The sequence below is a fragment of the Empidonax traillii genome, unplaced genomic scaffold (genome assembly GCF_003031625.1).
Source record: "Empidonax traillii isolate 1590-97213 ecotype Southwest subspecies unplaced genomic scaffold, ASM303162v1 scaffold1918:size50038, whole genome shotgun sequence".
NCBI classification, from domain to species: domain Eukaryota; kingdom Metazoa; phylum Chordata; class Aves; order Passeriformes; family Tyrannidae; genus Empidonax; species Empidonax traillii.
Genome location: NW_020957111.1, coordinates 16725 through 36242, shown reverse-complemented (window position 1 = coordinate 36242; position 19518 = coordinate 16725). Strand labels below are relative to the sequence as shown.

The window sequence follows — 19518 nt, the reverse complement described above, 5'->3', positions numbered from 1 at the left end:
TCTCTGCTTCCTTCCCAGGTCAGGGGAGATTAGACGGTGCACTGTGCTCCTTTTCCAGTGAAAAGAAGTTGGAGTACTTGAGCAGAGCTTATGACGCCGGCGTAAGGAACATTGAAATGGAGTCCTCAGCATTCGCTGCCCTGTGTGGGCTGTGTGGCCTCAAAGGTGAGTCCTGCCAATTCTATCTCCTCCCTGCACCCTGCTTAACCCCCCTCCAAGGGTTCTGTTTGATGCCACAAGGCCAAACACACATTCCTAACAATTTGAACTAGAAAAGGGCACTAAAACAAACTTCATAGCTCAATAAAACCCAAGGCCTGAGAACACACTGGACAAACGAAACCTTAATCGCCCCCCACTTCTCCTGGCCCTACAAACACATCCTGGCCATGCTGGTGCAGCCCACCCCAGGGTTTGCTGGAGCAGAGCCCATGTAAGTGGAGGGTGGATGCAGAGCAGAGCTGGTCCTGTCCCACTGGCCATGAGCCCCAGGGAGGCAGGACCCTGCTCCACCCCTGGGGGGGAATGAAGGGTCAGGAGCGAGGTGACAGTGCTCCATCCATCCCTCCATCCCTCCATCCCTCCCTCCCTCCATCCATCCATCCCTCCATCCCTCCCTCCATCCCTCCCTCCATCCCTCCATCCCTCCATCCCTCCCTCCATCCATCCATCCATCCCTCCATCCATCCCTCCCTCCCTCCATCCCTCCCTCCATCCCTCCCTCCATCCCTCCCTCCATGCGTTCCACAGCCGCAGTTGTCTGCGTGGCGCTCCTGGACAGGCTGGAGGGGGACCAGATCCGGGCATCCCACGATGTGCTGTGGGAGTACCAGCAGCGGCCCCAGCGCCTGATTGCAGCTTTCATCCGCAAGCGCCTGGGGCTGGGCCCCGCACACTGACCATGGCTCGGGCAGCGGGGCACAGGGCATGGCAGGGTCACACTCCATGTGGGAGCGGCTGGGCAGGACTTGCCCACAGCACGGCCCCTGCTCTGGCAAACCCCCAGGAGACTCAGTCACTCCACACTCCCACGGGACAGAGCCTTCCACAGCCGAGGGGAGCAGCCCAATGGACACTGCTGGGCAGGAGCTGCAGGCTCCAACTCGGCTGCAATGGCTCTGACACACACATGGCCAGGGACAGCTCCAACCTCCAACATGGCTGGAATGACACACCTGCACACCCAGGGACAGCTCCAACCTCCAACACGGCTGGAATGACACATGTGCACACCCAAGGGCTGCTCCAACCTCCAACATGGCTGGAATGACACACCTGCACACCCAGGGACAGCTCCAACCTCCAACACGGCTGGAATGACACATGTGCACACCCAAGGACTGCTCCAACCTCCAACACGGCTGGAATGACACACGTGCACACCCAGGGACAGCCCCAACCTCCAACACGGCTGGAATGACACACGTGCACACCCAAGGGCTGCTCCAACCTCCAACACGGCTAGATGGTTCTGACACACGTGCATGTCCAAGGGCAGCAGCTCCAGCCAAAATAAGGCTGTGTTACTGAGCTGCAGGTTCCTCACTCCCAGCTCCACTCATCATAAAGTGTCCTGTTGGGGTCACTCCTGTCCACAGTGATCCTGTAGGAAGGAGATCCCTTTGCTTTGGGCATAAAGCCAAAGCCCAAGTAAATGACACCCAAAATTAATCAATATTTGTGACCATTATTGTTACTCACTGCTGTTACAGAGGCTGTTCAGACTTTCATTCCTACAGTATCCAAAGATGTGCCAAACTGGCAGGTGCCAGAGTTTAAGCACGAGAGCCTGTCTCTGGCTGAGCAGGAGCAGCTTGACACCTGTCACAGGGTGGGCAGGTTTGGGCACAGAGACCCTTGTGAGGGAGTGGGATGAGGAGCACACAGTGCTGACATAACCTTGACCTGATTTCACACAACTGCATCTTTTGCATCCAGCAAATCATCTGTAAGTGTCTCCATAAGCTGGAGGAGTCTGAACTGCACCTGGGTGGAGCGGAGGGGTTGTTCGTAGAGGGTCCCCTATAGCCTGAACAATTCCCACAAACTCACTTTCAGTTCTTAAGGTTCACCAACAAGCTTGCTTCCATATTAATTTTGACACCTTTGGAACAATAACTTACAGGATACTTACAGGGAACTTGCAGGACAACTGACAGAAGGTGCTCCAGGCCAGGCTGGATGGGGTTTGGAGAGAGCTGGTCTAGTGGGAGGGTGGGTGGAACTGAATGGGCTTTAAGGTCCCTTTCAACCCAAACCATTTTGGGATTCTCTGATGATTCTATGATATCATGAAAACTGATGCCATGAAAAAGCCAACTCCACTTTATACAAGAAAAGGAGACTGGTTCCTGGTTTCCATTCCAAGATGGCTGTTTTTAGGCTCTAATATTAAGATGACAGAGAAGAAATCCCAGGACAGGAGCCAGTGCCTTCCCAGAATGGAAACACATTCCTCCAGTCACTTACCATGCAATCCAACCTACCATTCCAACCCAGTTCTGCCAAGTTCAAAGTCCACTTCAGAAACTCCCATAATAACAGCAATGTACCTTCAAGCTCTTTTGTGAAAGTAATTTAAAACCTCTCAAGGAAAAGGAATACTGGACTTGAATCTCAAAAGGTTTTGCACCACTGAAATTAGCTTTTAGATCTGCTTTTAAAGGTAAGGAAAAAAATAATCCACTGCCACAGGTTTCAGATGATCCCTTTCTGGGAACTGTCCTGCAGCCAGTCTGTTCCTCCCAGCAAAGCACTGCCGGGCTCCCCACAGGAACATCCAGCCAGTTGTGAGACTGGTCAAGTGTGTTTTAAAAATACCGAGTTAGCCCAGAGGAGATACCAAAATAAAAAGCACAAACACACACAGAGTTGTAATTTTAGCCCAAGCTCGCAGAGGCCGAGCCCAGACAATGCAGCTCCCACGGCTCAGGACAGGCTCTGCAGCCTTTCCCCCCCAGATAGCTCAGCTGCAGTGCCGTGGTGATGCTGCTCCTGTCCTGAGCTGTGCTCACCCGGGGGGTCTGTCACACCAGCTGCCCACCTGTGGCACCCACCTGGGGGTCTCGGCAGGTCCCAGCGCTGTGCCCCGAGCGCCCTGCCCGGGGCTGGGAGGGCTTTGCCAGCAGAGTTCTCAGTCTGAGGGGTGAAAACTGGACATACTCATCTCTGCAAAGCTCGGGTGGGACACACTGACACCTGTAAGGCATTACAGTTCCACATTAAAGAAGTTCCCATAGTGACCCAGAGACATAGCTAGGGATGTTCAGATCTTTCTGATATTCATCATCCTTAGAAATTTCTGGTCAAAGTGCTAATTTGTAACTTGTTTACAATCCTTTTATGCTATCTTTATGTAAGGCTGGGAAACATAATCAATTACAAAAGGAAATAACATCAATTTCCCTTTCAGTTAATAGAATCATATTCAGTAATGTCAGCTCCCAAGTAAAGATCCCAGCTCTAATTCTAATTTATAATTTATACTGAAAGACTAATCTGCAATATGAAATTGCATGACTGGCTTGCAGTAAATATGATGCAGCAGATTGATCTAAATATAGACAAAGGTTTAAGTTTCTTCTTATAATAATCAAAGATTATTAGAAACATTCGTGGTAATGAAGATTTTGTAATTAAAGAATCAAATTCTCAAGAAACTTGGAATGAAAACTGTGGGATTTATTCATGTAACGAAATATATAATCTAAAGTAACAGCAGTGCAAAGCTCTTTTGGATTCCTGCTGCCAACTGAAGCCCAAGAGCTCCTGCTCCAGGTGCTGCCCATCAGATTGGCCCATGCTGTGTGCAGGAATCCTGTGTCCAGGTGTCCCAGCTCCCAGTTCAAGGGGACACGGACACACACTGCACCAGCCCACCCCCCAGGCTCCCCAAACCTGCCCCAGGCAGGTGTAACGTGGTGCAGCACTGGGGAGAAGGCTCAGCAGGGTTTGAATAGCTGCACACACAGGGACCTGAGCAGTTCTATGACACAACCAAAGGGAATTTATTAAAGGTTTGCACCCCTGAAGCTCCTCTGCTCCTGAGACAAGAGGTGCTCTACACTTCAAAAGCTGTAGATTCCATGTCTCTTCTCGGAAGCTTCAGTGGAGGAATTTTTGGCAAAATCTCTCTTGCATAAAGTGTTTTATGCAGTCCAGCTTCTCGGAGAGCGAGCTCGACACGGAGCCTGGGGTCAGAAATGACCTGGTAAAACAAACACAGCAATGATCCAGTGCAGCACGCAGCCCAATCCCTTCCTGGTTCTTCCTGTGAAATCCAAGTGCTTCAAACGCCTTTATGACTTTTCTCACAGTGCTGCCTTGTGCTTACACGGCAGTGCCACTTCCATTTCTCAGAATGACAATTAATCCCAGGAAAATTACTTCTGAACTTTGTCAGAAGATTGGTTGACAAAATTTGTAAGCCTCTTTCTGCAGAGACTGCCCCACCAGTCACTGCTGATGTTTTTATCTCACACACATCATAGTCTATGTTGCTGTTTAGGGTACACTATTAAGACACACATGCCCACAGTGGCTCACACAGGATCCCAGCCAGTTACCTGCTCCTCACTGTACGTGTGCAGCCTGAACAGGGGCTGCTGCAGCTCAAACTCTTGGTTGGCTCCGATGCCCATCCGTGCCCGCGATGCCACCGTATCAGCCACTGCTCTGGCTGGGTCTGATTTTGCAACAACAGCAACCTGAAACACAAGACATGAAAACAACATTCACTCTCTCTGTGTAGAGCCAAGGCGAGAACGGGCTTTTATCAGGAACATGATCATTCACTGCCTTTGCACTGTAACAGTGCGGGACGTCCCAGCCTGGGCCCAACAAGGACGTGAGAGAAGCACCATCACCCTGGGCTCTCCAGCAGAGCTGACACGAGCTCCAGCATTCCGAGACAGTCACCACAAGGACCCAGAACCCCACAGTTCTGCAACACTCGCAATTCCAGGAAATCCAAACTTTCAGGTTGGTAGTTCACAATTTTTACAGAGTCATGGCCAACAACATTGAGTGATATGCCCCAAATAACATAACTCTGTTTTTTTTTTGTGAAGTGCATCTGCTTTAACTGTGTAATTTCCTGGGGCTAGATCAGTATCAAAGACTTTCAGACACTGTGTTGTGCCAGAATCAATCTTCTTTCATTGCTTACTTTCTTTGTGTTAAAATATTCAGATGCAGGCTAATACTACTTTGGAAAAATACAGAAAGATGTATGGGCAAAATAATCAAAATCAGAACCCCATCTGATTGGCTTAAACCAGAAAAAATGGCTTAAATTTTGTACCATAATTTTTTTCCCCATCTCTTTAATAAAATGTCATCTTTGTATTTACAGGCTGCCAAAATCTACAGGCTGGATTGCTTTACTAAAAAACTTTTCTCCCCACATACAAAAAAGGCACATACTTTATGGATTTCATTTCATTAGTGTGAAAGAGAGAATAAACGTTGATTAGAAACGTGTAACAAAGTGGGAACTCCCCCATTCCGGGCAAAGGCTGTTCTAGAAGCGTTTTGTACTCTGGCAAGAGAATTGAGTCAGTGGGCAGAGCTCAGCAGATCATGACTCCCAACCAGCCTCATGTAAAACCCGATGCAAATGATAGTAAAACTCAACTAGGAACTTGGAAAAGATGCAGGAGAGATATTATCAAAAAATGCTTTGATAACCTAAAATAACATTGCAAAATATTTAATTGAATATTTTTTAAAAATAAAGCAAAACTGACTGGAAATGTGCTCAAGTTCAACAGTTCAAAAAACCACTGAAAGGATCCCAAGGATCCCTGAGGTTGATCCATTCTCCTTCTGCTCAGCTCTCCCAAAGAAGGTGGCTCAGAGTATTTGGCCTCTGTGATACTTTATTTTCCTCTTGACTTTGCACACCCCATTACCAAGCAAAAGTGAAGCCACCGACACCCCCTGAGGGGGTAAGGAAGGGTTTCACAGGATGCACTGGGATGGTCCACTGGAGGGGAGATCAAGGCTGCACCAAACACCAGATTTTTAACCAAGGGTAGTCCTGGGGGAAAAGCTGCTGCTTCAGTGCTGTTTAAACTATCACAAATGAAAAAAAAGGGGTTGGAGAGCACCTTTTCCCCCTCCCTATTTTCCTTTGGCTGCACATTTAGGGTGCAGCTCCTGTAGTGTACAGAATGTGAACTCTAGCTTTTTCCTACTTTTGGTTTTTTTGGAGGAAAAAACCAAGGGGATTAGATACAAAAATGTAAGTGAAGGTAAAATTACTCCTTCAAAAGTAGCAGTAGAAAAAATAACTACATTTACTACATTTACCAGCACTGTGTTTACTATGACATTAGTAAGCATTAGCATGCATTTCCCGGAATGTCCTTCAAGAAATAATGTGCAAAAGTTTCACAGAGCTAAATATCTCAGAAGAAAAGTCATCCAAGAAGTGTAAGTTTCCAGAATTTAAAAACAATCTAAATTACTTATAAATCTTGCCTAAGACTCAGGAAAGACTTAAGATTATTAAAATAAAAAAAAAAAAATTAAAAAAAAATCAATTAAGAGAAATCACATTCAACCTAGAAAACACCCTCTCTATCTCCTTTTTCGATATCAACAGCTTCTACAGTGCAATTTAACGTCATAATGTCCCTGTTGTCAGAGCTACAGAGCACACAGGATTTACAGCATGATGGAATTACTGTTGGTCAGCCCAGGAGTGCATTTTAACTCGTTTATTTATTTGCTTGATTGTTCCTTTTATCTTTCAGTGCTCTGACAGCGTGTTTGTTGCCCTGTGTGTGAGGTCAGTGCATCCCCAGCTGACCCACCTGCTGTCGGAGCATTTCCAGGTGCTTCTCCCTCTCCTCCTCTTCCCGGGCCTGGAGCAGGAGCTGCTCCTTTCTCTCCAGCAGCCTCTTCTCCAGTAATGCCCTTCGGAATTCCACCCTGCCAAGCACACAGAGGGAAACGCTGGGCAAGGGCAGCTTGAAATTCCTCTCTTGGTATTTGTGGTGAAAATTACCCTGATGTTTCCTACATCCACCTGATGTTCAAAACACCTGAGAAGTGCAAAATGATTTTCCCCTTGAACACATTCTCTTTTTCAGAGTTTTTTGTTTGGGTTTTTGGAGGAAGAGGGGTTTGGGGAGTTGTATTTTTTGATTTGCTTTCGGGTGGGTTTTAGTTGGTCGGTTGTTTTTTTGAACAAGTTGGCTAACCTTTCAGATTTCATGTCTAGACTGCAGATTTTCTCTAGCGTGCTTTATATAGTCCTGGTACTCTTTTTTTTTTCTCCCCCAATTTCTTTGCCAAGAAGAAATGTTCTCTCACATCTGTGTATGGCAGAAGAAATCTTTCCTATAACCCTTTCCATTAAAAGCAACACCTCACTCCCAATCTTGTTACTGGAAGAAGCAAGAAAACTTGAGAATTACACCCTTCTTCCAGGGGAAAAAGGTGGGGGCTCACACCAGTAACTTCAGAACTTTACCACTGTCCTGCTCCCTATTTCACAGTAGGGGAAATATGCCCGACAGCAGCACCATAAACACGTTCCCTGATGACCCTCAGGCCACTGCCAGACTCTGTTCCCTATGGAGCTGTAGATATTTGTTGGTACCTCACTTTTAGTCCTTCAACAAGAGTTGCCAATGCCATGCTTTGCATCTGGAGAGTTGTCCTTTTGCCCTTCAAATCTGAGCTCCCCTCTAGAGAAATTGAGATGAATGAGCTGCTTCAACTACACCAAAACACGTTCTGTTATTTTCTTACTCTCCAAGTTTTAGTAAGCTCAAAGGAGCTTACTGTACTTCTGTGGCACACCTAGAACTTGTGCCATAAGCTGCAAAAATCGGAACTAAACCTGCAGTCCTGTTGGTGGCTAGCAAAGACCTCTGTGCCAATAATCCAAACACAATCAGCAGGACAAACAAATTTGTCCCAAGAGGGTGGTAGGAAGCTGCCTGAGGGTGCCCCAGAGAGGTTTCCAGTTTCTCACTGTAGCCACTGCAGGAGGTCAGGCAGGGCAATGCTACAGCAGTGGCCCTCAGTGGTCATTCTGTCCAGGGGAGGGGGGGGGAGAAGCCTCATCTGCTTTTTACACAGAGAAAATGTAATAAAAAGCAGATATTAATATTTCTCTGAAAAAAATGACACAAATTGTATTATACTAAAACCCTCTCACTCTGCTTGAGCTGACTGCTGTGATACATCTTCTAAAACACTCCAGAGTTATCAAACACAAAACTCAGGACTCTGGAAGCTCCTGTGCATGGCCAAGAGGGAGGACTGGGGGGCACCAGGTCGGGTCTAACCCAAACACTTGGCATTGCCTGCAGCAGTTTTCCTGCACACAGGACTCTTAAACAGTGCTAAACTGGGACACTGTGTTGCCTTTCCATACCTAGTTTGAAACGATCCAAGTGATCCCAACTGATTGCCAAAACCCAGGCGGGCAGAGCAGGGCTTGGCATCGCGATGGGTTCTCGTAGTTGTGTTATCCTGAGACCATCTAAAGGGAGACTAAAACTCTGCTGTGCCAGGACACCACCATGCCACACATGTGCATGAGGTCTGCACAATCAGATGTTTTATCTGACACTGTAGGTCAGCTCTGGGTAACATAATGCTGAGTATTTACTGGCTTCTGATTCACAATAGCCTGAAGGCGTGATTATTTCCTCTCCACATTCCTCAAAGAGCTGTGTCATTTCCTTGTATCTTATTCTGCAACATTTTTTAGCATAAGAAAGAACATTCCCACTCTATGGCAGAGTGCAATACACAGGTTTAAAGAAAAATGAGTTTTCCCTGATCAGTTCTGCTGAAAATTCAAAACACATGTGTTTCTTTTCCCATGAGCTAAAATCACTGCAGGAATGTTTAAGGAAAGGTAAAGATATATTTGTAGCATAAGGACACAAACATTTAAATTTAGTTGTCAGCAAGGTGTCCTAGCAAAATAAGACTGAAGTAGTGTTTCACACAGAATGCTTAAGACCAAGTTTAATATTCAAATACCAATGGCACTTGAATCCTATTTTAATTGCATTTCTGATCCACACAATTTGGTGGTTCCCTTCATGTAAAAAGAGGCAGGCTGTGCTTTGGGAGCAGTTATAGCCAGACTGCTTTCCAGGGTTGTGTTCCTCTGACAGAGGGATTCCCCTATGAGATGGAGCATTTCTTCAACAGGACATTAAAGGCCACGTTGTGCAACAAAGACTTGGCAGTTCAAGTGTGAGCAGGCTCAAGTCCAAAATCCCATTAAACAGGTAAAGAGAATCTACAACTAGATGAGCAGTTTAGGAGTCTCTAAGATAATAATTAATATCTTTGAGGCTGTTAAGTGCTGAATGAGCTCCTTTCACTTGCCCCTCAAACAAACCAAACCTGATTATAAATCATTTTGCAAAGTGGGAAGGTAGATGGTCTCATTACTCAGCTATAATTAAAAAAAAGTCACCAAGGGAGCTGGGTTTAATGTGTGCATCCTGTCATGATTCCAAGTTCAGTGCTTACAAAGGTGTGAAATCTTTGATGGATATTAATTAATTCAAACTGCCAAATAAATTGCATCCAGGGCACAGTCGTGATGAAACCTTAGTGTATAAATTGGGGTAATTGCCAAATAGGAAGAAAAAAATTCTAGTTTAGAAAGCTGGAGGATCAAAGCAAACTAGATTATAAGAAGCTCCTATTAATACCATAGGTATTCACATTTAATTTCTTTTACCTTTCTCTGTCTTTAGCTGCTTGTTCAGCCATTAATTTTCTCAGTTCCTCCAGACGTCGTAGATCTCTCTCCTCCTGCTCTTGCCACTTGAGCTGTTTCTCAGCCCAGTATTTTTTCAGCTAGAGTTTGAACAAATACAGCAAACAAATCAACATTCATTCCCAAGCCAAGGCAGTGACAACAAAGAAACTAAGAAAAGCATTAAGTTAGAAACTCTAATTTTGATCTTTTTAGAATAAAATTTCTATTTGAGAGCACTACAGGCTAACAGAAGGTTTCCCAGGAGAGCAAGAGGGTGTGGAGCCCTCACAACAAAAGTGGTAAAATCAGACTGTGGACACTAATTTGAACATATTTTTCCACTGCAGTCTGAAGATCACCACTTCCATTTGCTCCTGGCCTTCCTACTCTGCCATCAAACCTTCAGCTGTGCTGCTTTCTCAGGTGAATGTTCCTTGAGTTAGAGTGTCCTGGGCTATCTCAAAGGGCTGGTCCAGGCCAGCCCAGCTCACTGTGTAAGGTGGAGAGTCCACTGAGGAACAGGAGGCAGCACTTGAGTGTTCCTCATGTAAGTCTGGAGTGGGAAAAGAAAGACCTCAAGGAAGACTCTGGAACCCGAGAAGGGGAGCTTATCTGAAAAGATGAGGGGGCTTGGATGCAAAAGGAGGAATAGGGGTTTAAAGTAGATATTGCTGAAGTGAAACACCGAACTTTTCATTTTAATGACTTCTACAGGATCTTGTTCCTAAAACCATGGCAGTTCTTCAGAGACAGCTGGTGGAATTTGTAGCAAGCTTGTAAGTCCCACCTTGCCATGACATACTTTGCAAACCACAAAATCATTCACACTGGAAAAGATCTTTAAGATCATTGAATCAAACCATTAACCCAGCACTGCCAATATCATATAATCATAGAATATTTAGTATCTTCCTGGCATCCCATCTGTCCCTGCCCTCTGGCAGTGGGAAGCCATTCCCTGTGTCCTGTCCCTCCAGCCCTGGTCCCCAGTCCCTCTCCAGCTCTCCTGGTGAAGAAAAACCCTTCACTGTCATGATTTAGAATAAAACAGGTCTTCCAAACAGTGCTTATATTTCAGAATTCCCAACTTGTAAGCCAAACATTTCTTTAGACAGGCCATTTTTGACATATGAAGGTCAGGAAGCAACCTGACCTAGAACCATATCTTAGAGTGCTTTTATTTAATATTGTTTCAAATACTTCTGTTTATGAAATAAAACTCTCTCTTTTGCAATTACTCCCTTTTTGTATTCCTCATTGCCTGAGGGTTTTCTCATTAATTAGGAATCAATGGATATTTTTGAAATTCCATCTTTAAATAATATAGGAAAAGTTCTGATCTGCAGTCCAATAGAGCAACTGTAGCACTGGCATTGAGAATTAATGGCATTTTACCCTTTCCTGTGTTTGGAACTGCTTGACATACCTTGCCTGGTTACAAAGCAGGTAGAGGGTGGTCATTCCTTTTACACAGCTCACAAGTATTTTAAATATTCTTCTTGCTGCCCCAGAACATTCTGCAGAAAAGCAGCTGCAGTATAAGGTTAGCAGCCCTTTTAAGGATCTAAGATGGAAAATATTCCAGTGAAACATGACTGCTGACCCCAAACAGCTGCTATTCCATCTGTGCACAGGCAGAGGACAATTCTATATAGATATCACACACAAGAAGAGAAAAGTTTGCACAAGAATATTTACAGATGAAATGAATGTTGCTGGTGGCTGGGTCAGCACTGCCTGCCCAAACCTCTTCCTTCCCTGTGGTTGCAGAGCCACCTGCCACTACAAACACTGTGTGTGTGAAGGCAAATACAGAGAACAAGCTGGAACAAAAAGAACAGCAGCAGCAAAGCTACTCGTGACCTAAGCAGCAAACCCTCACTAAATGTCCCTCTCTGTATCTCTGGACTCTGAGGTAAAATCCTAATGAAACAGCCTCCTGGATTTCTGCCACATCACTTAAATAAAAAGGCCAACACAAATACATGTGTGACACAGCTCGGTTTGTTAAAGCATTACATTCATTACAGCAGATTTCTGATTTTCTGCTAAGCTGCACCCAAGCCATTTCCCAAGGGGTGAGCACACAAGCACCGGGAATGCTGTCCCTGGGAGATGTGCTGCTGTCCTGCAGGCTGGGAGCTGGCTCCTCTGCTGCATTGCAGCACTCAGCTGCAGCACTGGGAGCTTCCTGAGGCTGCCACGCTGCTCAGGGCACAGATGTGAGGATCAGAGCAGGCGTGGGGGAGTCAGAGCAGCAGTGCCCCTGTGCTGCTCTGTGACACGGCCACACTCACACACTGACCCGGCCAGGCTTTTGTTTTAAGGACAGGCAATGAAGTGACAGAACTGGTGTGTCAGTGCAGGCAGCTTTAGAGCTAAAATGGACTGGAGCAGGACCCGACTGACCATCTGTCCTTCTCTGTGTTAATACAAGTGGCATGAAATCAATCCAAGACTATAGGAGCAATTGTAGACATTAATATATGCAAAAACATATAAAAGTTTCTCATACTTTCTCTTTCTCCTGAGCTCTACGACTAGTTTCCTGTTCTCTCTGTAGCCTTTCTTTCTCATCTTCCTTTTCTTTTCTTCTGGCAGCCACAGCAGCTTCTAGTTTAGCAGCTTCCTCCTGCTGTGCTTTCCACTGTAGAACCTGGAAGAAATGGTTGAAGAGACAGTCCTGCAGCAGACTGTGTAACTCTCTGTGACTGTGATCCTGCCAAGCTGAGACTGGGAAGGAAACCCATGTAATCCATTTACAAAGTAAGATTTATAATCTTATCAGCAACACAGTCATTTAGCAAGCACCACCTCTCCACCTGTTCACGTGCAGTTTGCAAGTGACGGTGCAATAAAATCACACAGGAGAAGAGTTTAGGTAATATTGCTAAAATCATCTCAGTAATTCAGATCTTGAATTCCCCTTCATCACTTAGGCTTTCAATGACATGTATGTTCCTTAAGGAACCTATGAAGGGGTGGAGACCAAGAGTCACAGAGCAGAGTCCACTGACAGCCTCCAGTGCCTGCACTTCAGTGACAGCACCACCCTCCAACCCAGGGCTCGCTCCAGCCACAGGGGCTCCAATTCTGCCAGCTCTCAGACAGGGCAAACTAGCCTGGCAGCCCTCCCCATTGCCAGGGGTTGTGACCGGTGTCTGGGGGGTCCTGCACACACAACACCCCCCTCCTCCGTGGGAAGAGAGGCAGCAGCTGCCTGGCAGAGCAGGCCAGGGCTCAGCTCACCCACACCCCTCATTGCAGAGCCTGCCCTGCTTCTTAACAAAACATTCTGGAGATGGGATGGACCACCCAGCTCAACCTGCTCAAAATCCACTCCTGACACGACCCTGACAGACTGTTAGCTAAAGAGACACCCATCCCCTGTGCCATGGGCAGTGACTCATCTCCAGCCAGCGAGGGGCCCGATTTACCTCGGTGCTGTCAGGAGCACTCGTGTGCTCATCTGTTTCACGCTGGTTTCAACAGGATTAATGATGTCTCCTTTTTGTTGGCTTGCCAGCTCTTTCTGTAATGGATTTGTCAAGTGCTAACAGAACTCTGCATTCCTCCAAGGAACAAGCATCGGAGCCATTTTTCAGCTGGCTTTCTACACTACAGTGAGTACTTTAATACTAAGATATTAAAATGCTTACAATTTTTTCTACCTTTACTGCATTTCGCTGCCAGTGTGCACAGACTATTAATTCTTCTGGTCTGTGCTTATGAAAGATGTTCTGTTCAGAAATCCAGAGTTCCCCATGGCCCGAGGTTCTAGGTGAGTTATATCTGAGTGATGCCACTTCTTGCTAAAATAACAATTACACTTTGCTCTTTGCAATACACTGCTCAGTGATGTGGCTTCTCATGGAGGGCAGGCAAAGTAATAACAAGAAAACAACCCGAAAATGAAGAGCGTGCAGAGGATGGAGCCAGATGTGCCCAGTGACAGGATAGGAAACGACAGGCAGAGACTGAAACTCCCGAAATTCCATTCCATCCATCACTTCCCTACTGAGAGGGTGGATGGACACCAGAACGTGCTGGCCAGGGAGGTCGTGGAGCCTCCAGCCCTCGCAGAGGTTTAAACCTGGACTCGGAGCATCCTGGGTCAGCAGCTGTGTCTGACCCTGCCAGGGCAGGGGGTGGCCCCCGGGGTCTGGAGAGGTCTCTGCAGCCTCAGCTGCAACACCCGAATTAAACCTCCCTCACACTTGAAACTTGTAGCACAACAGCTGTTTAAATCCAAATCTTCACGTAGCAATTTTGCCAGCAGTCTGCTCATGCAGTTTAGCACTTTAAGAATCTAAAATAAAGTGCTAAATTGTTTCAGTTCCCCTTCACTTGCCACACTAATGAACTCAAAAAGGAATGCTTTGAAAATGACTTACAAGAACACGCAATCCTTTCTACCTGGCTTTTGAAACAGACCAAAGCAAAACCATATGCAGGAAGCTTTCAAATCTGCCAACAAGCAAACAGTGAATGAAATCTGCTAAAAGCACACTCAGATTGGAGCTGGGATAAGCTGCAGAAGCATTCGAAGGAGCTTTAAACGTCTGTAATAACACCACAGAGATTTTCTGAACAGAAATGCGGTAACAATCAGATTATGTAACAAAAAAATTGCTTTTTGTAAGCTTGGATTTTCCTACATCCTGCTTCACACTCCTTTCAAACACTCTCTCCAATACTGGGATCAATGCCACTGGGCTCAGTACATGATGCAGCTTCAGTTCCCTACACGTCTGAGAACTCTTCTGATCCTTTATTGGTCTTCTCTGGATATTAATTTACCTGTTAACCAGGGATTTTTTTGATTGTTTGATTGTAGTCATTAGCACTGCAATCATTGGCCTTGTTGAGGCCATTAAATTGTTGTCAATGAAAGCTGCAGTACCCGGACACTGCAGGGGAACCAGTGCCTGGAAATGGATGTGGAGAACAGAGTGGGCCCAGCAGAGTCTGGGACAGCAGCTGACTGGAGGAATCAAACCCCACTGAAGCAGGGAGCAGATGCAGGTACTAGTTCAGTCTGAATTTATCTCAAGCCTCCTTATTAATTCATTCTGACTAGCAGTGGTTTGCTTGGCAATGTTACAATCTTATGCCAGGCTGTGTCACCTCCCCTGGTTGTTCTCACATAGCTCTTCCATTACAGCCTTTTGATTCAAGCCAGAAATCAATACTGGGGCACAATCTACACTTTTGACATGTTTCATACAAACAAATAAGCAGAACCAAGCATCAAATCCAGAGCTTCCCTCAGCTGACAAAGCACTCACTAATCATCCAGCGGGGTTCCCCAGACAGAACAGATAAATCAGTAACTCAGGGTGTAATTCTGCTCTTACAACACTCCCTACTCTGCCCTAAATCACAAACATACACAGTCAGGGTGTAGAATCTGCTTTCCATCTTTATCTAGTTAGGCTTTTGAATGTATGAGCCCATTGCCAATCAGGAAAATGGGTAATGGGAATGCCAAAGAGACTGTAACTATACCATATTTGCTCACCATATCCAGTTATTATTTTCTGCAGGCAGCACATGAAGTTAGTTTAGATTATCCCTGCCCCCTCCCCCATGTTTATCTAATCCATGTCTTTTCATAAAGACAAAGGCAATTCACTTCCTTTAAAAACAATTCATGATTTAAAAAAAAAAAAAAAAAAGGGGGGGGGGAAAAAAGGAGAAAAAAAAAAAAAAAAAAAAAAAAAAAAAAAAAAAAAAAAAAAAAAAAAAAAAAAAAAAAAAAAAAAAAAGGGGGGGGGGGGGAAAGGGGGAAAATTGGTAAAAAAAAAAAAAAAACAAACCAGAAAAGCAGCATTTACAAAATATGTATAAAATGGGATTCAGTAGGCTGGCCTTATGCCATGGTTTTTCCCACATGAAGAATTAAAGTCATATCGGGTAAAATGTTCCTAAAGCTGAGCTACACTGAAGTGTAAGACATGACAAAAATGAGACATTAACCAGCTGATTGAAATGCCAGTGTATTTCACTTTTTAAACCACATGGGAACATTAAAAGCCTCCGTGCTGGGGAGCAGTTGCAGTCCCACAGCCCCTGAGCAGGGAACATCCCTGGGGAGCCCCATGCACAGGAGGGGTGCCCAGACTGGGCCCTGTCCATGGGGTCCCAGTTCCCAAACTGGGAGCTGGGCTATCTGAGCTGCTGTGCCAAGGGGCAGTGGGCAGCCCTCGGCTGCAGCTCAGGGGCACAGTGCAGAGTGGCAGGAGGGGGCTCCCCGTGCCACCCTGCAGGGAATGGAGTGGGATAGCTGAGGAATGTCCACAGCACCTCCCTGCTTTCATCGTTCTGCTGCTCAAAAGTGACCACCTGACGCTGCACTGCCACCATTCCCACAACTGAAGCTCGCCAAGAAAGCCCGCTGCATTCAGCAAGCTTTTATCTCCAGAGGGTCTGGAGAACAAAAAAACCTCCAGAACAACAATTCTGCTTCCCTGCAGCAGCAATCTGGGAGCACAGACTGCACACAAAAATTAATGTGTTCCTGATTGCGTTCTTTCCTTCCTATGAGCGCAAAATCAGAAGGGTAGATTTTACTGTGTCAACAGTAAATGTTTTATTTAAATATTAAAAAAAATCCCAGTAGTTAAACTAATATTGCAAATACACTGAAACCTGGCTCCCCCAGTGCCTGTTCCACAAAGCAGCTTACATTTTAGCAGTACAAGCACTGCCAACATTAAGTTCTGAAAGTTTTTAATTACAACTGGCACTTCAAGTACATTTCACAGTTCATGTATTATTAGAGAAGCTTTTGCCAAGTGAATTATTACATTGCTGTGCTGAACAGAATGTGTGCACACCTATTTTCAGTTCATTATTTCAATATTGCATATTACAATAATGTAAAGTACACTACAAACTAATTAAAGTAATAAATTAGTTCTTTCACTCTAACATCTGAATAGTAATAATGTATTTACCATTTACTTAATGCTACAGATACATCTCTTTTAAAGACAGAACAATTTGAGAGACTTTCCTTGGGAACTCCCCTTAAATTAGCAAATGGGAGCACCATGTAAGATTTTCTCTTTAAGCAGCACTGACTTACAGACCTTGAAGCTGCCTATGGTGACATGAGAGGTGTCATCCAACTCCTGAAACACAGGACAGCTGGTGAGAGGAGGGTCTGCACAGCAAAGGTCACACAGGGAGCAGCACCAGCCTCTGGAAATGAAGACAAACTCTGGGAACCAAAGGGCCATAAAATGCCTGGGAGGAGCAGTGCCAGAAATGACTACCAGGAGCTCAGGTCAGTGCTCTCTCACAGGCTGTGCTGTGCCACGCTGAGCTGCTGCAATTCAGATTCTAAGCAAAAATTCCCCATAATCGTGTGATAAAGCCAGCCCTGTTTGTCATAACTGGAGTCAGAAAAAGGAAATCCTCTGAGATGCCCACCCTGATTCTCTCTAGCTTGCTCTTTCAACTTCAGAAAAATGACCCAATTCCAATACCCTTCCAGAATCTCCCAGGATTTTATTAATCTCTGAAACATTTCTGCTCACCTTTCCTAATTTTTATTATGGTTTGCAGGTTTTTTTCTCCTATTCACAGAAGAAACTGTTCACAATTGATTCTAAGAATGCCCAGAGAAGAAAAACTTATAGGGTCTCTTCAAGAAAAATAACTTCACAAATGAAGATGCCACATGGCAAAAGAAGTATACCACAGAATTTGGCTGGTCATGGAAGCCCCTGATGGAACAGGATTCCAGCACGAGACAGAGCCAACCTGTTCATGGTGGGGTCCAGCAACAGCAGCTGCAAGTCAGGGCTGTGTGGTCACAGACAGCAAGATGAGATTAGGAAATTACTAGAGACTCAAATACTAATTAAAGCAATTCAATATATATATATATATATAAAACCCCAAGGACAAAGAAAGGAAACAAACAACACAACCCCCCCCCATTTATCCCACAGTTCCCACTGGTTGTTCTGCAAAGTGGGTGGGAAACCCCAACAAGCAAGAGCCACAAAGCTGTCCCTCCACAGCGGGGCCAGCACAGAGCATCCGAGCTCAGTGCTGGATTGTGCACGTCACCTGCACCAACAATCAGTGGAAGTACCGACACAATTGCTGCTCTGTGGCAAAGCTCCATGTTGGGCCACTGAAAGGACCCTTGAAGCACAGAACACCTACAGCAGCTTTTTGGGCTGCCCAGGCAGAGCCCAAGCAGTCACTGAGAACCACAAAACCTCTGGAAAGGATGAGCAGTGAATTGTAGGAGACCCTGCATCTGCTGCCTTCCATCAGTCATCTCAGGCTTCCCTGAGATGCTTACACTGCGCTCCTGCGGAGTTTGGGAGACAGAGGAAGCTTGGGATCAACACAGTCCAAAAGCACAGCGAGGAATGTCCATGTTCAGATAACCAGAGAGACCCACTCCGACTGCCCAGACCAGCTCCAGTCCTTCCTTCCCTCCCTCCCAACCTCACTGCGTCATCACCACCTTCTCTACTCAGTGTCTTGCTGAATATAGAATTGAGAGTCATTCCATTTATGGCAAGGCAAAGATACCTCTTCATTCTTCCAGATGGAAGCCACAAGGCACAGAGGGGGAAAAATGCCTCTCAACTGCAAATTTGGATTTCAACCACGTCAACCATGACATTTTTCCTTCACATTTTTAAAATAAGGACTGCAGCCTCAGAACAAGTTGGTGACCTAAGGAATTCTGTTTACAGAGCTGTTTAGAGCTGTGCCCTTCTAGCATGTCCTGAGAAACAGAAATAAGCAAGGCAGATGTAAAAGGTCATTAAGTGATAAAAAGTTATATGCTAAAGGATTGCAGCATCAGCTCTTCAGTCAGAATATTCTTCTGAGCTCAGTTCCTAATGGACACATCACCCAATGAGGAAGATGATTTAATAAATTTGGCAAACTTTTCATTTCCCCACACAGCAGCAGGTCATTACTTTCTATCTCCTCTAGAACTGGCCAAACTGAGATCACTAGAAGATTAACATGGAAAACTCATTAAAAGGTGACTTTTATTGCCAGCAGTGCAGCCTCTTCACTTGCAATATAGTTCAGTCGTTAATACTTCAGATAAAAGCAGCACATGCTGATCTATGTCTTCTGCCTGAGCAACTCCCTGCCATTCTCACAGAGAAAAGAAAGGAAAGCTTTGTAAGAAAAGGGAAGGGAAGTATAGAAGAAAATAAAAGTTAAAGACCCAGTCTCCCATAGAAGAGCAAAGATTCACCCAGATAATTTCTCTCAGGGTTAATAGAAGCCCATAAATTCCACTTGGGTTAATGGAATAATAAATCCCTTAGACTTAAACATTTTACAAATGAAACAGGACAATAGAAGACTGTGTTACAAAACTAACCCTTTTTATAAGTCACTAATTACACAGAAATGTCTATCCAATGACTATTAAAACTTCCGTCCCAACAAGGCTGACATTGCCAAGGAAACTGGGACTTACAGGAAACCTGCTACTGATGTGGAATTGTATCAACTGAAAATTAAAAAAAATAGAAATACTTGCACTATTCAAACCCACTACAGACTGAAACATAAAATATTAACAGTGTTATTCCTGGAAATACAATAAGAATAGAAAGTGTATGCATATATTCCTAAATGGAAAGCTAATGAGACGGGTGCCTCAGGGTGTGAATACTAGAGCTTAGAAAAGGGGAAAAATTAAAATGCATATTAAGAACAGTTCCCTAGGGGTTTGAAACATTACAGAGTGGAGGATTTGTCCAAACAATGTGAAA

The 19518-nt window shown here is 45.1% G+C and overlaps 2 protein-coding genes across 9 annotated transcripts in view; one reads left to right on the top strand and one right to left on the bottom strand.

Annotated features, from left to right (window-relative positions):
• The window catches only part of UPP2 (uridine phosphorylase 2), an 8723-nt gene extending 7817 nt beyond the window's left edge, over nucleotides 1–906 (top strand). For all 4 annotated transcript variants that reach the window (XM_027909030.1, XM_027909027.1, XM_027909028.1 and 1 more), the window contains one exon: nucleotides 751–906. In XM_027909030.1, the coding sequence (XP_027764831.1) occupies nucleotides 751–899 (149 nt within the window). In that variant the 3' untranslated portion in view covers nucleotides 900–906. The remainder of the gene's footprint in view (nucleotides 1–750) is intronic.
• A 1929-nt stretch (nucleotides 907–2835) lies between these two features.
• The window catches only part of CCDC148 (coiled-coil domain containing 148), a 33021-nt gene continuing 16338 nt past the window's right edge, over nucleotides 2836–19518 (bottom strand). For 2 of the 5 annotated variants that reach the window (XM_027909024.1, XM_027909023.1), the window contains 5 exons: nucleotides 12261–12401; nucleotides 9725–9843; nucleotides 6819–6936; nucleotides 4566–4706; nucleotides 3987–4207 (listed from right to left, as the gene is read on the bottom strand). In XM_027909024.1, coding sequence (XP_027764825.1) covers nucleotides 4061–4207; nucleotides 4566–4706; nucleotides 6819–6936; nucleotides 9725–9843; nucleotides 12261–12401 — 666 coding nt within the window. In that variant the 3' untranslated portion in view covers nucleotides 3987–4060. Of the gene's footprint in view, nucleotides 3199–3986; nucleotides 4208–4565; nucleotides 4707–6818; nucleotides 6937–9724; nucleotides 9844–12260; nucleotides 12402–19518 lie in introns of those variants that run through there. The other 3 variants (XM_027909025.1, XR_003574014.1, XM_027909026.1) reach the window with 3 other exon arrangements.